The sequence below is a fragment of the Tachysurus vachellii genome, chromosome 3, assembly GCF_030014155.1.
Source record: "Tachysurus vachellii isolate PV-2020 chromosome 3, HZAU_Pvac_v1, whole genome shotgun sequence".
NCBI classification, from domain to species: domain Eukaryota; kingdom Metazoa; phylum Chordata; class Actinopteri; order Siluriformes; family Bagridae; genus Tachysurus; species Tachysurus vachellii.
The window spans coordinates 15,695,533-15,716,361 of NC_083462.1; the positions used below are offsets into that span (position 1 = coordinate 15,695,533).

A 20,829-nucleotide genomic window follows, 5' to 3' on the forward strand; every position below is an offset into this window, starting at 1 on the left:
AATACAACCAAACTAACCGACCAGAGCTCATATCTTAATCAGTGAACCAATTTAGTGTAATAAAACAATTTAGTGAATGATGCTTTGAATTTGTGGACCAAAAAAAACATGCTGTAACTTCATTTTAATGTTTAGGTTGAAGGCTGTACCCTAAATAATGTGCAGTGCTTTTCTTACATTCACAAACTGTTTGTTAGCTAAAGACTTGGTCCGAGTTTAGACTCAATAAAAAAAGGGACTGTTTCTAGTCTGTTTTCTTAATTTTTTTAAAATTGGACACTGTAAATCAACTGGATTGTCAGATTTTTTTTACTTGCCTTAACCATTTTGTCCTTTCTCACATTAGTATTATTCCACTGGTGTCTGTTCTTCAGAGATGCTCTACTGAACGTATCGTGATACCTGCTCAGGTCTCTTACTTATATTTTTAGGTAATATGTTGATGATATGCCTGAGATATTAGAATACAACCGCAAAGCATATGTTTAACTGAGATCGAATCCCTTTAGGCAGCAGTACAGAGCATACAGTGAGTTGAGATTTGTCAAGCACACTGAGGGTTGTAAAGTTCACTTTAACAGGGTTCAGGTTTAATGATGTCTGCTCAAGAGACCTTAACTCAAAGTGACTAAAAGGGTCTTGGTGGTCTGTTTCCTGTGCTTTCCATAAGGCCCATGCCGTGTGATGTAACACTACAGTCCGTCATGTGCCAGTGTCTCCAGACTACTGAAGTTCACATACTTATCTACACACACAGTTTCAGTTGTGTGGCAGATTAGATGAGCATCCAGAATCTGTCCATGTTTGTCACTTTTATCACAGGTTTCTTATAGGAGCAGCTGGATATGGGAGGAAAATCCCACAGCAGCACATTCAATATTCCTTCAGTGAATATTTCCAATTTTGGATTGTGATTCAGAACCTATGTCTTATCAGCTCCAAGATTCAGAGATCAGAGACCCATTTGCTCATTGTTATGGGTTGTGCATGCATTTGTGTGTGTGTGTGTGCATGTGAGTGTATGTGTATGTGTGTGGGCGTGTGCGTTTGAGTGTATGTGTGCACTTGAGTGTGTGTGTGTGCTATTTGCACAATATGTTAAATATACCCTGGGTGACTTTCTCACACAGTAACATGAAAGACCAGATGATTGAACATGATGTCCTGTGTGAACATATCATCACACCCAGAAGTGCTTTCTGAACATCTCATCATGCTGTTATCTGAATCATCACTTACACATCACAGTACACAGAGACAAACTCCCAGAAGCTGAACATAAATGGTAGCTAAACCCTACACTCAGTGACCTGGGCTCTGCAACACACAAAAACAGAAGTACCTGCAGAAAGGTAACAATAACTATAAAAAGGAATCAGTGCAGTTTACAAAATCAGAAGACACTCAGCGTGTGGAGGGTGTGATTCTCACGTGTGTGCAATCATGATGAGTTTAATTACAGAGAGAGAGAGACACAAAGAGAGAGAGAGAGAGAGAGAGAGAGAGAGAGAGAGAGATCACATTTATCACACATCCACATTTAGATTAATACTTTATTCTACTAAGTGTTTAAGATGCACTTGAAGAGCATTAATGGCAAAAAGAATGTGAGAGTCTACCTGCCTCCTGAGACCTCTTTTCCACTCATCTGCACACATACCAGCTAACTTAAGCTCAACTCATGCTCAATAAACAATTATAAGCCAGGCAATATAAGTGAACTTAAGGCTGCTGTATCCACCATGGTGACCCCTTAAATGTCATCTTGATGATGACGCATTGTTCATCTGCAGGTGGGTGGGAGCAAGAACTCACACTACACATATAAGAAAAACCAAAGTGTTATGTAACATGTATAATATGTAATGCAAGCTCATAAAGTATCATTTTAATATTCACTTTTATAACTGAAAGACTGATTAGTTCTTTTCTTCAGAATCAGAGGCTCATCACCTCTGAGACTCGTCACCCTTACAAGGTGGATGGCCAACAAATATCTAGAATAATAATATTAATATCCATCGTTATTGTTCTTGTTCCTGTTATGCTGTATTTTACGAACCTAAAATAGATTTAGTCCAAGCTTTAGTAATATTTGTTTTTCCCATGCATTTGAATTCTAGTTGTTATTATTACTTGATATATTTTATTGATTGTGTCCAGGATCTTCATGACTCTGCACAACCATCTCTAGGGTTTACAGAGAATGGTCCGAAAAAGAGAAAATATCCAGTGAGCGGCAGTTCTGTGGTCGCAAATGCCTTGTTGATGCCAGAGGTCAGAGGAGAATGGCCAGACTGGTTCGAGCTGATAGAAAGGCAACAGTAACTCAAATAACCACTTGTTACAACCGAGGTATGCAGAAGAGCATCTCTGAACGCACAACACGTCGAACCTTGAGGCAGATGGGCTACAGCAGCAGAAGACCACACTGGTACTAGTAAGGTGTACCTAATAAAGTGGCCGGTGAGTGTATGTGCAAGTGTGCAAACATGAATTTATGAGCTTACGAGCAGATAATGAGTATCATTAGAAATTGCAATCCTGTGACTTCAGCATCGATTAGTTAATAATTTCAGTTTGATACAATAAACTGAAAAAACTCATGTTCTAATGTTGCTCCTTAGTTTATGTTTAAATACATGACTTGAGCTAAAGTAAATCACAATCTTCAGCATCCTTCGGGTGAGGATCAGTTCTTTTTTAAGGTTTTGGATTGGCTTCCATCTAGTGTTTCACTGTGGTACTGCTTCACCACCATGAATTTTATTGCTTTGCTGGGAAAATCGACTGATATTTCATACCTTTGACCTTTTAATCCCAGTCAAGGGTCAATTTTTGCTCATGAATAGGCAGCATATCACCATCGATTGATGTTGTACAAAAAGGAATAACTCAGTGGAATTAATGGGAAAAATGGGAGAAGACGTTTCTTCATTTCCAGCTCCACTGTAGTTGGCTTTGGCTTATACCATAACAAATACATATAGGAAACACCCTGAGGAGTGTATGAGGATTGTTCTCATGAGGTTAAAGAAAAGTCCTTTTTAGGACATTCTGCTGGTATCTGGGCTCTCGGAATGTCATCCCATAACCTTTTACACAGCACTGAAGAAGTTGGCATCTGAACAAGACACCTTAGTACTGTTCTGAGCTCAAGCTAATGTTTCACAAGAAAAGTGCACTTCAGTCCAAGTAGAACTGTCTGTATCTGGGACACACTTCTGTTTTATGTAAACTCCACACTATAGGCACAGACTGACTACAGTTTACTGAAATCTCGTACTTTCAGTGTGAAATAAACCAATGAATAAAATCTTCATGTTTATAGAAACGGCCATAAGCTTGATGTTGTTTATTAGCTATTTAATCTTAAACCCCAATCAAGTTCTCTTTACTTAGGATTGCTCTTAAGTATATGCTAGCTCCATGCACCATGCTAGACTGAACACAACTCAGTGGCTGGAAAAATACATCCTTTTTTTTTTTTTTTAAAGAAAGCAGGTAGTGGATTCAGAAACTCCTTATCCTCTAAACTCAGCCGAATGCGGTTGAAAGCACAACCCTGACTATATTATTTTACTAATAAGGAATGAAGAAAAGCTCTTTTGGAGAAATCTACCTTGTACTTTTGTAACCTTTAATACAGTAGAGTCCATAAATGTAATTACCACATCATACTTCATGTCATTTATTAATACTGCTCAAGAACATATATTTGTTTGGCAAATTCTTTTTGGTTGTTTGAGAAATGCTAATATTAAAAAATCTATGAAACATTTTTTTTAAATAAATTTTCAGATATTTTCTGCCAGTGTAAAGGCTCATTGTGGAAAACCGGCCCTTTTATGGTGGTAATAAATCAGACTGGGAAACGTTTTAATCTAAAGTCGCACTTTAATCCTAATACATATGAGTTTGCCCCCCACCCCCCATCCTCCGTCCTCTCCTCCCCCTACACAACAGGCACACAGACAGTGATGAATAAGGGAAAGTTCAATAGTTCTGAACAAAATCCAAAGTCAGGTTACAAACTCTGTGAAGTGACTCTGAGCTAAGTGAAAGAGAACACAGACAAGGAGCAGGAAAAAGGATCCTAGAATATACAGAAATAAAGTCAAAGAGACCATCGTAAGAGTCCATATCTACCAACATCAGCACATCTCATAACATCTGTTTTTCTGAGCATGAGAATTATGAAACTTTAGGCATGTTACTTAAATAAGAAACATGTAAATAGAAAATGTAAGTGTGGAAACTCTTTGGTTTTCAGTTGTGAGTTTTTATATATATAAGTATCTTTGCTGCCCTCATCAAAGTACCTTTGGATTCAAGCTGTATTGATAAAACACAAAGGAAAAAAAAACTGCAATGGTGTGTAATTATAATAAAGGAACAAAATTTACAGAAAAGGTTTTGTTCTATATTGTTATTGTTACTATCCATTTATGTCATTTTATGTGTTATACTGTACTAGTAAAAGAGATATTCCTGTTTAACAGTATTACTACTGAATGTCTTCATTTCTAAATATCCAAAATATTTTGAAGTTGTAATATAAAATGTTTTGCAGATGCAGGTGCAGTTCTTTAAAGGTAAGTGATGACTGTATATGTTTAAATGTGTTTATGACATTGTCTATTATAGGGGTTTACCTTTGGTTTTACTCTAGATTTTCCACAGAGGACCCACCACAATTACACACACACACACACGAACACACACACACACACACACACTCAAGTGGACCTGTAAAATGTAAAATGTAAAAGGAACTGTGACTATTCTCTTGCTTTAACTCCTAAGGGTCCCGTGTTTATGCTCCAAAGACAATGTGCTGATGGAAAGAAAGAGGTTGTGTTCAAATGAATATATTACTCCATAACTGGGTTAGAACCAATCTCCCATTAGTTCCTTTATAAGTGAGTGAGCATCTGGGAATTAGTGCAGATTGGACTTTTGTTGCTATCAATGCAATATGTTGGCCAAGTTCTGTATTTAATAGTTTTTACAGCCTATGTTTAGACAGCCTATAGTGTCTAATTGTAATTGTATTTTAATTACATAGAATCAAAATCTGTTTTCTGGGCAATATCTATGCTCAAAACTGACTTTTTGGTATTTTTTTAACATGAGGTATATGGAGAGATATTGTATCTGTCTTCCTCTGTTATTGAACCAGACCATAAATAAGGACAACAGAAAGTGAATGAATCGGGTGCCTACAATAAATATGTTTGTTTGTTTTTCTCCATGAGACACTTTGGTTTGGTTGGTTTAAAGCACAAGGAACATCAGGCCACAGGAGAAACATAGTGCCCATTAAAGGGACAGTTGATTTCAGCAGCTAGTTCTGTTTTAAAAGACTGAAGTTTGAGGATATTGCAATAATCTCAGTAGTGTCAGTTCTATTTCAGCCCCCTAACCATCAGGAGCAATGTTTAAGCGTCTGAATACCTTTTGGCACCATGCCGAGACCTTACCACCTTTTGACAGTATGACATTGTATTTTACTAAAACGCCATCAGTGGCTATCTGTCCCTTTAATTCTTCTTACACATTTAACTTTTTTGAAGCAACATTTGATGAGCCACCAAATCACTGGTTCCCACCATATGCATAAAGTACTAACTGCCCTCAGAAACTGGGAACTAACAAGGAATGATGAAAGTGTATGTAGCTCTATTACTATTATTCTAAATAGGGTGAGAAGTCTTGGGACTCCAGCACAGTCATCCTATATGCTAGAGTCTCTGAGGGTCTTTTCTTCTTCTTCTGAGACACCCTTCTTCTTGGCAATCACTTTGGCAAGAAATGGGGGAGCTACATGCTTTATCTATAAACTCCTGCTACAAGATACAAGAGTAACCATGAAGCTGAATCTGGGTTCCTTCCTAAAGTCATATCATAGAATTCCTTGTCATGTACAGCCTTACAGTACTGGGTGGACTGGGTGGGGGTGATCTGTTCTGTTTGTAGTCAAGCAAACACTAGGTGGAAGAAGCAATCTTTGACCAACCCAGCCCCTGAGATCACATGCTACATACATACATGCAGCATCTCCTCCTTATGGATTGTACTTAGAGGTGTGCTTCTCCACCAGGTCACGACCACCTCGTTATCAACCACGGATCTTTGATTGCTGTCATATCTGACCACACTTCTGGTCAGGGTGTTTGGATTCCTGGGGATAAACCAGCAGGATCTCAATATGAAGGGAACACAGACAGATGGCCATTGAGGCGGTATTTAATAGCAAAACACTACATCATACCCTCACATCATGTGACTTTGTGCTAAGGTCTTGGCATGGGTTTCGACATCACCCCTGAGAACAGCAATTACATACACAACTAGCGATCTGATCCTAAAATGTCACCCGATATCCATTGCTTTATAATGATTAAAAAGACCAAACTGATAAATAAGAATAAAAAACATCATAAATACAGAAATAAACAAATAAATAAGTGCAATACAAATCACCAAGGAAAACACTGCAAATTGCAAAACAAGCATTCCAAAAATAAAACAGAAATCTTTGCATAAAAAATTAAATCCAAAGACAAACAGTTTAAAGCTTTTGGTCGGAAATCATCATCATCATCATCATCATCATCATCATCATCATCATATAAAGATTTTTTTTTCATCATAGCCATTTTACATTAGCAGTAAGTTAGCAACTACAAAACCTACTGAAACACTACAGGTACATTCCCTCTAGAAGTGTATGTCAACTGGGTTTACAGCTGAATTACGTCCCTCCCACCCCCCCACCCACTTACCCAACCCCAACCTCCCACCACAGCTCGAGTCATCATTGGTTTCTTTGGGTCCTTGTTGTTCTATTGAGATGATGTACAGTAGCTACTCACTGCCCTCAGTGGACAAAAGGTTTGTCGTCTAACTGCTTCATTTGAGTTTGGTTTAAGTGCTGGAGAATAGTTTACACACACACACACACACACACACACACACACACACACACACACACACACACACACACACACACACACACACTTTATTACACACCCTCAGTCTCTCCTAGCACCAGTGCAGGTAGTTGACTGTACCCCTCCATCCATTGTTCATTGGGTTGGCTGCTATTTGGCTCACTTATGTATCAAAACATTTTGCTTTTGGTTTTTTCCAGTTTTGGCTCATTTGTTTTTTGTTCTCACAACATTCTCGATCAAGGAATAACTTGGAAGCTACATTTTCACAGTAATATCTTAAACTCCCCACAGTAAGATCAAAACAACATATCAAAATAGGCAATACATTATCCTAATCATCCCAAAAATAGAAAGAATGAGACAAAGTCATAGTGTGTCAACATACAAAGCAAGAAAAAGGCAATAAACCAAAATATATATATATATATGTAATATAAGTTCAGTTCAGTGAGGTCAATAAATATTCCTCAGGAATGTGAGTGAAAAAAAAAAACCAAGGTCACACAGGTCATGGAGGAAGGAGGAGAGGAGCATGGAGCTTGCATGTCATTCACCACAGAACTGTCTGTGATCATCTGTTGCCCCAACACATCCTCTTCATCCACCCCTGCTTCCTTGTTTTCATGTAGTTCACTCATTCACTAGTTTTGCTCACTTTTTTGGTTTGCTTCTTGTGTTTAAAAAGAAAAGAAAAGAAAAGAAAAGAAAAGAAAATCATCAGTAGTGATGCTTTGTATTCCATCTTGAAGGCTTTCCCAACAGAGGGTGCTTGTAGACCTTCTCCCACACATTCATCTTGATTATTCTCCCTCCTTATTAATAGCAATCTTGATTTGACCGGTTTTATCTTTCTCTTTCTAGAAGGAGTCACGGGGAAGCATCAGTTTGTTAGATGTTAGATCTTCGGACATAACTGAGGTCTTGTCTGAACACTTGCATGCTGATGCCACAAGGACAGACAAATGCTTTGGTATCAAGAGATGAAGAGAATGAATCAGAGTTTGTTTGGTATCATAAAAAGACAAGGAATCGTGATGCTGAAGGGTTTAAAGCAGTACTGATACAAACACTCGCTTTATCATGCCACACATACGGATGATGATAAGAGAAAAAGAATAGAGTTACTCTAGCAAGCTTATGGTAGAGGTAGATAAAGACACAAAATAATGAAGAAAATAAAGATTTAAAATAATGAAGGAAATAAATTAAGTAATAAACCTGAAAAGATAGTGGTGTATGTGGAGCTGATGATCTGATCAGTCAGGTTTTAAAAGTCCTTTAAAGTAAAGCTTTTCACTCCGATTTTTTTGGTTTCAGTTTTTGGTGTTTTGGTTTTGGCTATTTTGGCATGTTTGTCAATTTTGTCTTTTTGAGAATTTTTTTTTCTCAAGCTACTTTTTTTGGTATTAACTCATCCCTTCCATCCAGTGACCGTTGGTCAAATTCGTTTCCTTCATTCTGTAAATCCACCATCTTATTCCTTCACCACAATCACTTTGGCGCTCATCCTTATCTTCTGTGTCAGCTGGTTGTAATGTCTTTTATTTTCTTTTAGAAAGGAATATTGTACATTATTTTTAATGGCCAACAAAGACACTACAACTCCACCCTTAAAATAAAAAGACCAATAAACTTCTTTGTTAATCCACCCACCCTCATCTTCATGTTTTTTCACACCCGTTCTTCCCTTATTTTTATTTTATATTTTTGGTTTTGTGGGAGAGTGAGTGGAGGAGAGATATGGAGGGAGTAAAAGATGGCTTTGCTTGAGAAGGCAAGTTGTCTCAGTTGCATCTGACTCCTCCCCTTTGTTGTGTGATTGGCCCTTACAGGTGTCACTCAGCCATTGCCCCTCCTAGAGGTGGTGGAGAGGCTTCACTGAAGGAGCAGTAAGAAGCAGGGCTTGAGCATAGAGAAGCAGAGCAGGAGTCTGGGCTCATGTGGCTGGCACTGGAAGGTGAACATGCACGTGCTGCGCTAACCAATCCCATACTGGTGCCTGTGGCCATGGGCAACATGGTGGGGCGGTTAAGAAAGAGGGAGGACAGTCCCACCCCTGTAGCCCCACCAAGGAACATTTGGCCACTGCTTTCGAGTGCTGAAATGGACATCTGGCCACCTCTTACAGCCAGAGCTGTAAAAAACAACAACAACAACAACAATTATACACAGCCCAATTATTTATCTAAACCACAGATAAGTGTGTATTAAATTCCTAGATATCATAAACATAAAAGACAGATAATTTCTAAATCTATTAACCTATAAATGATTGTCAGTATATTTCTAGTTAAATGTCACTGTTATGCAGAAAAACAAAACAAATGACTGTATTAGAGCAGAAATGTTATTACATATACTATAATATATAATATAATCACATATACTATTATATATAATATAATCATATATACTATAATATATAATCACGTATACTATAATATATAATATAATCACATTACTATAAAATGTAATATAATCACATATACTATTATATCGTCGCTGTCGGGCGGAAACCTCGTATGTCCAAATTTGGTCAATTTCATATTTTTTCACATATCGATGCTATTGGTCAGTCCCCACGTGGGTCTGTTATTTTTACAAGTTATTAACCAATCTAAAGTCTTGAAAATAGCTTGAGCGCAAATCTCATAACTTCATTGGACACTTCAACTGTCCACCTCTTCCTCACTCTGCGGGAGAGCTTCGCGGCATATTTCTCCTCAAGAAGAGTCGCAACGAATCAACACGTCTTCTGAGGTAAATGTCTTCAAAACACTGGGCTCAAAGAAAAGAAAATCTTGACCCCCGGTAGTTCTGGTGCTCGTCTGAGCACAGGAATTTAGCGCAAGACAATCCATTGCAACACGGACTAAACCCTGATCATTGAAGATAAGGTACGGCGTTTTTTTTTAATTTCCTGAAAAATAACGGTTTTGGAGATACGAGGATTCCGCCTGACAGCGACGATATACAATATAATTACATATACTATAATATATATTCTAATCACAAACTATAATCACATATACTATAATATGTAATTTAATCACATATATTATAATATATAATAATTACATATACTATAATATATATTGTAATCACATACTGTAATATATAATATAATCACATATACTGTAATATATAATATAATCACATATAATATATAATATAATCACCTTTATTGTTTATAAGCAATGCTTGACCCTTTGTGGTGGAGGTGTGGCCGAAGTTAGCAAAAACAGCTAATGCAATGTTTAAGTTTGCTACACCTTTGTATTAGCGACACAGCCAGTGCTCAGTCAGAGAGACAGTTTGTAGAAATAAACATGAATATGATTTATGGTTTTCTATAATGTGAATGATAAACAATCATGATAAAGATGACAGTGATGATGGAGTAAATACAAACAAGATTATTATCTAATAAGCCAATTAAGTGGCAGCAGCACAGGTCATTAAATCAGCACAGGTCACTAAATCAGATGTAGGTCAAAAGCTTCAGTCTATTCAGTTCACAACAAATATCAGAATAGGGAAAAATGTGACCCCAGATCTCAGGTCTGGATTATAATCTTCAGTTTGACTGAGAGTCACTGAGATCACAATCCACAGAATCTTGTGTAAACTTGGCCTGGTAATGTAGCTGAATTCTTTTATGTAATGACTCGCATGACATCATGTAGATGTGATATTCGAGCTGTAATGCTATACAAAATAGAGACATGGTCTAGATTTGTGCCTTTGGTTTCCAATCCCATTAAAAGTGTATAATAATAATAATAATAATAATAATAATAATAATAATAATAATAATAATAATAAATGAATAATTATATACATTTATTAATGACAGTGTTATGCTATAGAACCCAGTAAAATAAAGCAAGCATAATTACTCTAATTGACGTGAAGAGTTTATCAAGGCCATTTTGATTAAATCTGCAGCCATCTTAGCAAATGTACAATCATTTTTCACTATTTTAACAAAGGCTTTGTTCCATTGTTTTACAATAGAAATTCTGAAACTGAGTCAGATATTTACATCTATTTATTATTTACTAGTTAGTAAAATGAACACACACATTTATCCTTCATCTGGTATTTCCCCCATTTTAAGGATTGGCTTGGGAAGTCAACAAAGCCTTAGTACCTACTGTAAAGTCTATACATGACAGGAGAATGGAGGGGTAAAGAAAAGAAAATAATTCAAAAAGAAATGAAAATAGAAAATAAGAATAAGCAATAAATTAATTAGAGACACTCATTCATTCATTCGTTCATCATCCATCCATTCACACACAGCACAAAATGTGAACAAATGTGGCAGTGATGTAGACATTCTATTACAGCTTCTCCTCCAGCTTGTGATAAACCATGATGTTAGTGTTTATAACCACAATATTCTTTAAATAGAAGCAATAAACCCCCAAGAACGAAGATTCATGATCTGTACAAACAATATCCTCTAGTTATTGTTTTCAGTAATAAAGTATATTGCTGAAATCCAAATCACTGAAATGCTCTTTCAACTCTTTCATACTCTTTGTTTTTGTCTATAAAATCTATCTTTCTTTTTTATATCACTCCCTATTTGTTCCTCTTCCTCCCTTTTTCACAAACCTTGCATTGTAGCCAGTGGATGGCTGCTGATGAGAGCCTGGTTCATGCTTGTGCTTACACCCATCATTGAGTTCCTGCAATGTGTATGGCCCCATTTATACAAGAAAATGCACACACACACACACACACACACACACACACATGCACACACATCCATACATGTGAGGAACAGCAAGGACTTTTAAAGAGATTACGCAAACCCAACAATATAGAGAGTAAAAAGGTTATTAATGTATATTTGTCTTTGAGGGGAAAGAGAAATCACAGGCCGAAAAACATGGACTTTCTAAACTGTATTTAAAGTCTCTGGGAAGTAAATAAATGTCTTCATGAACATGGATGCTGGATTAATCAGTGCAGCAAAATTTGGCCTGATGTGTTTTAATACACATCCAGCCAATATATCTAAATTTACACCATAATTATGAACTTTAAAGTATTTATTCATAACAATAAACAAATGTATGTTTAAATTAATATTGGATGTATTAAAAGCATAACTGGCTCAGCCATGAAAGCCTTTCTGTAGTTATTTTAGCTGTCCATCTTCCCCAGTTCAGTTTGATGATATTAAATTCTCCTCTAACGTGTCTCAGTACATCACTCCATGTTTCCTTCCATGGTGTTTAATGCCCCAGTACTGTTTCTCCAGATCATGATGCTCCCATCACCGTGCTTCTCTGGGGCTGTGGTTTTCTCAGAATCGTACACAACCATTTCTCTAAAAATGAATTATTTACATTTACAGCATGTGACAGACTCTCTTATCCAGAGCAACATACAGAAGTGCTTAAGTCTCTATCATTAAATACATTAACTCTGGTTTACTAGGTTACAGACATAAGATATCATGAGTCTAAAACACTGTTCAAAGATTTTTGGTTTTTATAAACGTATATACAACAAACAGGGGAGAAAGTGCTAGTTGAAGTGTTTCATGAATAAGCAGGTCTTCAACCGTAGCCAGTGACTGTCCGGACCCCTGGGGGAAGTTCATTCTACCAATTCAATTATGAATTTTTTTTAGCAGAGGAGTTGTGTGTGAGGTTTAGGGATGGAGATGACTGTTGTGTAGTTGTTCTCTGTGCTGTTCTCAGCTCCTCCACCTTCCCAAACAATGTCTTTCATAATCACACTATCTTTGTGCTTATGAAATAATATTTTCGCCATATTCTTTTTTTTTCTTTTTTTTCGGCTAAGTACAGTGACCCGTACTCAGAATTTGTGAACACACACCCGGAGCAGTGGGCAGCCATTTATGCTGCGGTGCCCGGGGAGCAGTTGGGGGGTTCGGTGCCTTGGCTCAAGGGCACCTCAGTCGTGGTATTGCCGGCCCGAGACTCGAACACACAACCTTAGGGTTAGGAGTCAAACTCTCTAACCATTAGGCCATGACTTCCCCCATTATTAATTATTCCTATATTATTAATTACATAAATATGATCTCAAAATACATGCTACTTTTTCCTCACTGTATAATTAATGGGAATCTAATATTGCTTGTTACAGGAAAAATCAGCTTGTGTCTGACTTGTGTTTGATCCAGATGGTTTTTAAACTTTCAGGTTCAAAGTTGGATTTTCACTCATCCTAATGAGCAGCTGTGTATCCACAATGCTCAGGCCAGCATTGAGGCACTCTGGATAAAAGACAAAATAATAAATAATGTGAATATATGAGTGTTATTTGCTTACCCAGTGGGGCTGGAGCTAGCTCTGCTGAGAGGAGGGGAAGTCACTGGTGGTGGGGCAGAGCTCACTGATACATGGCCCCCGGGGTTAGGAGGGCAGACTGCAGAGTGGGCGGGGCTAACAGCTGGAACAGAGGAAATTAGAGAGAATAAATCTGTCAGAATCTGAAGATTTGTGTCAGATCATCCTGCACATTTCAATCAGTGCTTTACCTGTTACACTGAGACTTGAAGTAGGAGCCTGAATTAGTCCCTGACTGGACATCTGGAGAGAAGGACAACATCTTTCACATTATTTGCATATCACTTTAAATAAAATTCACTTTTAATGTAGTGTATTTAATAAACGTTAAAAATACAATTTGACTTTGAAACATCCTTCAAATTTTAGTTTACAGTTTTGTAATAAAAAAAAAAATCTGAACCCTAAATCTCAGAAATTCAGATAAGATTTAGTCCAAAGGTAAAGTATCCAGGATCCCAGGGTAAAGTAGACACTTCTGGAGAAAATATTTTTATGTTCTACTGAATTAGATTTACTTTCTAATCTTTTAATAGATTTAGAATTTGTTTTCTACAGAGATGCTAAACTATTTCGATAACATGCTAGCATGGTAGGTTACGCTAACAATTATTAGCAACTAATAGCTAAAGTCATCTGTTTAATAGGAATTGACTTCATTATGCTTTAATCCGTTTTGATTCCACTTTACATTCAGTAGACTTCCTGGACATTTGCTTTTTAGATGACTGCGACTGGCTTAAATGCTATTGATATTGAATCCTAGAATTCCACATGAAGTGTAAAAACACTTCACACTCGACACCTCACCAGTGGCTCGTACCATGTGTGAGCTGTAGCAGGGGGGTTTGTGTGTGGCAGGAGGGGGCTGGCTGGGCAGGGGAGGGGTGCTGCTCGAGGGGTTGATGCGTTTCTCTTTCTGCCGGCGGTTACAGAACCACACACGGATCACTTCCTTTTCCATGTTGAGCTGCTCGGCCATCAGAAGGATCTCCTCTGAGGTAGGCTTCTGGTTCTGTTGTGTGATGGGGAAAACGAATAAAGCTTATTTCTATAATCTTGTAGTTCTTAAATAATAGCGTGGTTCTTCTTCAAGAAGTCTTAAGACGTGCAAACTCTTTTAAGGTTTACATAAACATGGAACAATGAGAAATAAAATCATCTATTTTATAAAGAAAAAGTCTTTTTTTCAGTCCAGGTTTCATGTTTTTACTCAAGTTACTTCTCCAATGAATCAACTGTGCTTTAAAATATTAGTCTCATACTTATTTATGTAACTCTTGTTCTTAGTGATGTATGATGTTTTTGTGTGCAGTGATGGATAAAAAGAACCGAACCCGTGTTCACTGCATTAGAGAACCAATATGGTCCGTTTGTGTTTCAGATAGAATTAAGCAGCAGTCATGTTTAACAGATGTTCAGCAAAAATCTATCTGACTAAATATAAAGGTATTGTGTGTTTCACCTTTTCAAGACTATTTATAGTGAATTTAACCTTAACTCCATACTAACATTAATGCAGATTAACTGATTAATCTTCCCACTTGATTAGTCTTATAGAGAGGAAAAGAAGAGCAACAAGAAATCAGTGCAGAAATTCACCTATTTCTTCTTATAATTAATTATTTTTTAGAATCTTGTTAATTTAAATAATGCAAATAGATTTGTTCTTTTGTCAGATCTAATTGTATGTATTTAATTAAAGTAACATAATCAGTAAATAATTTTAATCTTCACATGAGTTAAATCCTATTTGATTTTTTACTTGATAATAAGAGCTATTAAAGACATGATGGCACACTGTTAGATAAATGTACCAGTAGTTAAATGAATGACCTTTAACTCCTCACCACATGTGTGTGTCTCACCGTGATGAAGTTTCGCTCCAGAGCAACGCGGACATTCGCCTCAATACTGGTGCGTTTCTTTCTGCGTCGCCCAGGCAACCCCTCAAAGCCCAGAACTGGAGAAGACAGTGAGCTGGGACTGGGCAGCATGTTGTCTATTGCCATAGTTTCTACACACACATAAACACAACACACAATATACCACATCTGAAGAAGGCTTGTGCAAGTATACTGGCTGCAAATTACACACACACACACACACACACACACACACACACACACACACACACACACACACACACACACACACACACACACACACACACACACACAAATAAGCACACCTGCATCACTCAGCCATTTCTCCAGCAGCGGTTTGAGCTTGCACATATTTTTGAAGCTGAGGTTGAGAGCCTCAAAGCGTGAGATGGTGGTCTGACTGAAGTCATTACCATACAGCTTACCCATGGCCATTCCTACATCACCCTACAAACACATAGATAACTGTTACTATAACACACACACATTGTACAGCATTTTATACATTATACACTCACAGCTAATTATTTGTTAAGTCTTACGCCTACTAAAAGTATAAAGACTTAAGACTACACACACACATACACACCTGGGTAAAGCCCAGTTTAATTCTCCTTTGTTTGAAGGTGCGAGCGAACTGCTCCAGCTCCTCCAGATCACTGGGCTCCTCGCTGTGTGATGTGACTGTCGCAGCCAAGCTCATGGGTGCAGCGACTGATGGTGTCATGCTACTCTCTCGTCCCTTCTCCCTTTGTAACGAGCATGGCCTGGCGTCATGATGGCGCTACGGCATACACGGTACTCAGAGTCTCATACAATCATATAGTTAAATCATGTTTTCAGTAACAACCTTCTTCACCATTCTACCAAACATTCTCCTTTTACCCATGGAAAAAGTTTGACCCTTTCTAAATGCTGATTCTCATCAATCCTCTCATCTGCATTGCTTAAACCTTTGGGCAGTGTGGATTGTGTGAACACAAATTCATCAGTTATCATATACCTGTGTTTGCATGCTCAGTCTGGTTGGTGTGGTCAGGAGAGATCCAGGACTTTGCTGAGGTAGTGGAATCAAGTTCTGTGTTGAAAGCAGCCCTGTATGAAGGACAGTCAGAGCCAGAGGGGAAACATGAAGAATGAGTATATACTTTAATGAATACTGATACTATAATCTTTCATAAATCTTTTATACTTTTCATAAATCTGAATGCTGTACATGTGTGTCTCACCCTGCTGGCTCTGCTGGGCTTGTGCCTGGGGTAAGAGGAACTGAGCAGGAGAATGCAAAGGGTGACCTGGCATCAGCACCAACTGCTGCAACTGCAACAGCTGCTGAATATCCTAAAGGGAAGATCATCATTTGTATTATTTTCATTTCAGTAAACCTTCTCTGTACTGCAGCACCATCACCAGAGGAGAGTGAAATCTTCTCCATTGTGTATATCAGCATGGTATTCATGTGTATACAGGAAATATGAACGTAGCTGTTCCAGGCTCAAACTCAATATTGAAGGTGAAAATTATTTTTGATAATATTTAGATTTCAGAAATATATTACATCTTGACATTACTTGAATAGAGTGTTGAAAAAGTGAAAAAACAGCAGTGAAAATAAACTAATTCCGCAGTGTAACACGACTCAGGAGTAAATGTACAGAGAACATAAAGGATTAAAGCACAAAACTATTTGGTTATACACAACCTGTTTAAAACAACACATTTTTTTCTAAGATCCGAGCCAGTTGTACCTGGGCAGTGAGCTGGATGGGCTGTGAGAAGGCAAGTGGTGGTGGGGCATGAACAGAACTCTGCTCTGTTTTAGCTTGCGTCTGGACTTGTGCTGAAGTCTGATTGGCCTGTTGCTGCTGAGCCTGTTGCTGACTGGCTGCGTGAGCTGCGTGAGCTGCGTTGGTCTGCTGCACTGCAGCGGCCAGGAGCTGCGCCTGAGCCTGCTGTAGCAGTAACTGCTGCTGTGCAGGGAGAAGAGCTGCAAGCTGGAAAGAGGAGCAAAGAGAAAAATGGTATCAGTTCTGTTGATCAACAGAGCATCAGCAGCATCTAACAACCATTCAGGAAAAATAAGAGATGTGCACTGGAATAGTTCAGGTGTCTTAACTGAACGTGTCGTTGTGTTGTGTTGCAGAAGCCACACCTGATAATCTAATGAAAGTAAATCTCAGCTAAATAAACACTGGAATCAGACGTGACTCCTGATTGGAAATGTCCATTAGAGTGATAGCACAAATATTCTCTGTGACTACTGTTTTAAACTTAACTAAGACTTGTTAAATAATGAATCCAGCTTTAGACCTCGTCCATTATCAAACGAGAAAGAGCAGAAACCACCAGTGCTGTGACGGCAGGACGTCAAACCGTTACTAAGGTATAGTTTACCTCACTTCCTCTTTTCACATTTTCAGACTTCACACATTTTCTGAACAAATATTAATTTTCAGCCAGGTCTGTGATAAAGATAAAGATAAAGGAGATTCCAGGAGAAGAAGCAAAGAACAAAATTCCAGAATTACTGTTTGGAAAATTGACAACTTCATTACATCCCCCCAAAAATAATGGAGTGCTTGAAGGACAGACAGTAAAACTGCTATGAAGGCAGCTGAGACTCTCCTCTGTCACTATGCCACATTTCTTACACTGTGTCACAGGTCAAAGGTCAGAATTTTGAGACTCATAACTGAATGGAAAAGCTCAGCAGTTTATTTTTAAATTGTGATATCTGATGACCTGCTCAGACAGCTACAATATTTGTCCTGTTGTGGGTGTGTGTGTGTGTGTGTGTATGTGTATGTGTGTGTGTGGGTGTGTGTGTGTGTGTGTGTATGTGTATGTGTGTGTGTGGGTGTGTGTGTGTGTGTGTGTATGTGTATGTGTGTGTGTGGGTGTGTGTGTGTGTGTGTGTATGTGTATGTGTGTGTGTGTGTGTGTGTGTGTGTGTGTGTGTGTGTGTGTGTGTGTGTGTGTGTGTGTGTGTGTGTGTGTGTGTGTGTGTGTGTGTATACCCCTGCAAGCTGATTGCCAGCCAACATGAGCTGTGTATGTGGTAGAGGAGGCTGAGCTGGAGGAGGTGGATGTGGGACATGGGAACTGAGCTCAAGGACATCTCCTACTTTAACCTGTAAAACACACATACACACACACACACACACACACACACACACACACAAATGCAGTTAATTAATGTTGTTCCTATGTCTTTGCAGCATTCAACCTTCCGTGTCGGTGAGAACTTGTGGGGAAAAATGACGTGGGGAAAAACAATGGACACCTCCATATTCATCTATTTAATTAGGAGCACATTTACAGAAATATCTAAATTCAGGAAATACATTTTAAAAATGTAAATGTAAATGTTAATATTAGTAAAGATTTAATCTTAATAAATTAATCAATGTAAATAAATTCAGCTGTAATGAGTTGGTGATGTTGGTGATGAAATGACAAGATATAAAGTCTAGTCAAATGCAGCAAAAAACAAAAGCCTAAACACACACATACGCACATACACACACACACACATACACACACACACACACACACACACACACCTTGATGTGGCTTGGTGGTGGAGAGAGGCAGAATGGACTTGTTTTCATTGGCTGGGTAAAAAAAGGAGATAAAGAGTTGATCACACAGCAGATATTACAGATAATATGTTGATAAAAGAGAAATAATTAACATCCTTAGGTCTGAAAACTAAAGAAACATTCACTGAATCAGACGATTTAGATGGATTAAAAGGCCATGAAAAAATGTCTGTATGTTTTATACATCATCACACTTTATAATTCTGACACAGATTCATCAAGATCGAGACCAAAAAGCAAATTCTATACATGAACTTAGATAAATTATCTCATACATTCATTCTCAAATCTGATTGGTCAGAAGGTGTACATTATATCTGACATTAGTTCCAGCTGTGACATTAATGACAAGTTTCTATTAATAAGTCTAAAATGTTATTATTTCTATAGTAACAGCTCATACACAGGGACTTTTATAGCTAATCTACAATCATTGTGTGATTCTTCAACAAAATGCTGAAGTTGCTTGTTACAACAAATGTATTTCAGTTCAATTGTATTTGTTATAGACAATAAACATTGTCACAAAGCAGCTTTACAGAAATGTATAAATACAGGATAGAAATTTAGAATTGTAATTCATCCCAGAAATTTGGTCTCCAGTGTAAGAACAAAATTTACAAAGGTTCTGGTTTGCATTAGTTTCACGTACATTACAATTTGCATTAAATGTTAACTATATTGTTATTTAAATATTAATTAAATGTTCTCTATATTGTCCGTGCACATTAAATTATATCTCTAATGATTATCTACTGAATCATGTAATGATGAAATATACATCAACATCAACACAATTCTGTAACATGTTTATTCACTAATAACTACACAGACATTTTTATTTAACATAAAAGAACAATAAAGTGCTTATGTAACAACAACAACAACAACAACAACAACAACAATAATAATATATGTTGTACCTCATCACTAGGCTTAGGACTGCTCTTCATCGAATCTGCCAAGCACACACACACAAACTCAGCTTTGTGCCTCAGGCTTCAGTCCTCACATCAACAAAGAGTAATCAGTTACCTAGAGGCATCACATTAGTGGGATACCACAGCACATTTAACCTGGGTTGACTCTGTGTGTGTGTGTGTGTGTGTTTCTGTGTGTGTGTGTGTGTCTGTGTGTGTGTCTGTGTCTGTGTCTGTGTGTGTGTGTGTGTGTGTGTGTTTCTCTGTGTGTGTGTGTGTCTGTGTGTGTGTCTGTGTGTGTGTCTGTGTGTGTGTCTGTGAGTGTGTCTGTGTGTGTGTGTGTGTGTGTGTGTGTGTGTGTGTGTGTGTGTGTGTGTGTGTGCGTGTGTGGCAAAGGCTTAGCCGAGGATGATACATGGTTATTGACAAATGTGAAAACTTTACAAATCTAAATCATGTTAACAACATGAACTTACTTCGACACATTGACACACTCTAAGGCACAAACAGACACACACAGACACACACAGACACATTGACACACTCAGACACATTGACACACTCTCAGACACACAGACACACTAAGACACACCCAGACACCGACACACTCAGACACACCCAGACACACACACAGAAACACACAGACACACTCAGAAATACACAGATACATCGAGGCACACCCAGACACAGATGCACTCAGACACACAGACACACTCTCAGACACACACAAACACACTCAAACACACAGACACACTCAGACACACTCTCAGACACACACTCAAACACACTCTCAGACACACAGACACACTCTCAGACACACTCAGACACACACAGACGCACACAGGCACAGACACTCAGACACACACACAGAAACACACAGACACATCAAGGCACACCCAGACACAGATGCATTCAGACACACACAGACACACTCAAACACTCAGACACACAGATTTACCTGTGCTGTCTGCAGGAAAGTCGGGTTCAGTCTTCTCATCATCGACTGCTTTATTCATCCTGATATCTAATTTAAACACATAGAGATGTGGCTTATGTTGTTTTGTCAGACATGAAGCTCTGTGTAATTACACATGTATTATTTTGACTTGTTGCTATTTGTGCCTCTT

At 38.0% G+C, this 20,829-nt stretch overlaps 1 protein-coding gene across 1 annotated transcript; it reads right to left on the reverse strand.

Annotated features, from left to right (window-relative positions):
- Nucleotides 1-8,794: 8,794 nt before the first annotated feature.
- pou2f2a (POU class 2 homeobox 2a) lies at nucleotides 8,795-19,735 on the reverse strand. Its single transcript, XM_060865090.1, has 14 exons — nucleotides 19,706-19,735; nucleotides 18,744-18,794; nucleotides 18,198-18,311; nucleotides 16,929-17,174; nucleotides 16,410-16,521; nucleotides 16,188-16,275; nucleotides 15,770-15,935; nucleotides 15,486-15,627; nucleotides 15,163-15,311; nucleotides 14,118-14,309; nucleotides 13,486-13,537; nucleotides 13,277-13,397; nucleotides 11,583-11,656; nucleotides 8,795-9,093 (listed from the first exon to the last, which is right to left on the reverse strand). The coding sequence occupies exons 1-14, from the start codon at nucleotides 19,733-19,735 to the stop codon at nucleotides 8,795-8,797; spliced, it is 1,836 nt and encodes a 611-aa protein (XP_060721073.1).
- Between the last annotated feature and the right edge of the window lie 1,094 nt (nucleotides 19,736-20,829).

What these genes read in the sequence shown, in the direction of transcription:
- pou2f2a (XM_060865090.1), bottom strand. Translation starts at nt 19,735, where the DNA reads ATGAAGAGCAGTCCTAAGCCTAGTGATGAG. An exon ending in ACCAGACTGAGCATGCAAAC is followed by an intron (nt 15,936 to 16,187) that starts ACAGGTATATGA and finishes GCCATGCTCGTT; the next exon opens with ACAAAGGGAGAAGGGACGAG. An exon ending in TCCACTGGCTACAATGCAAG is followed by an intron (nt 9,094 to 11,582) that starts GTTTGTGAAAAA and finishes TGTTTTTTACAG; the next exon opens with CTCTGGCTGTAAGAGGTGGC.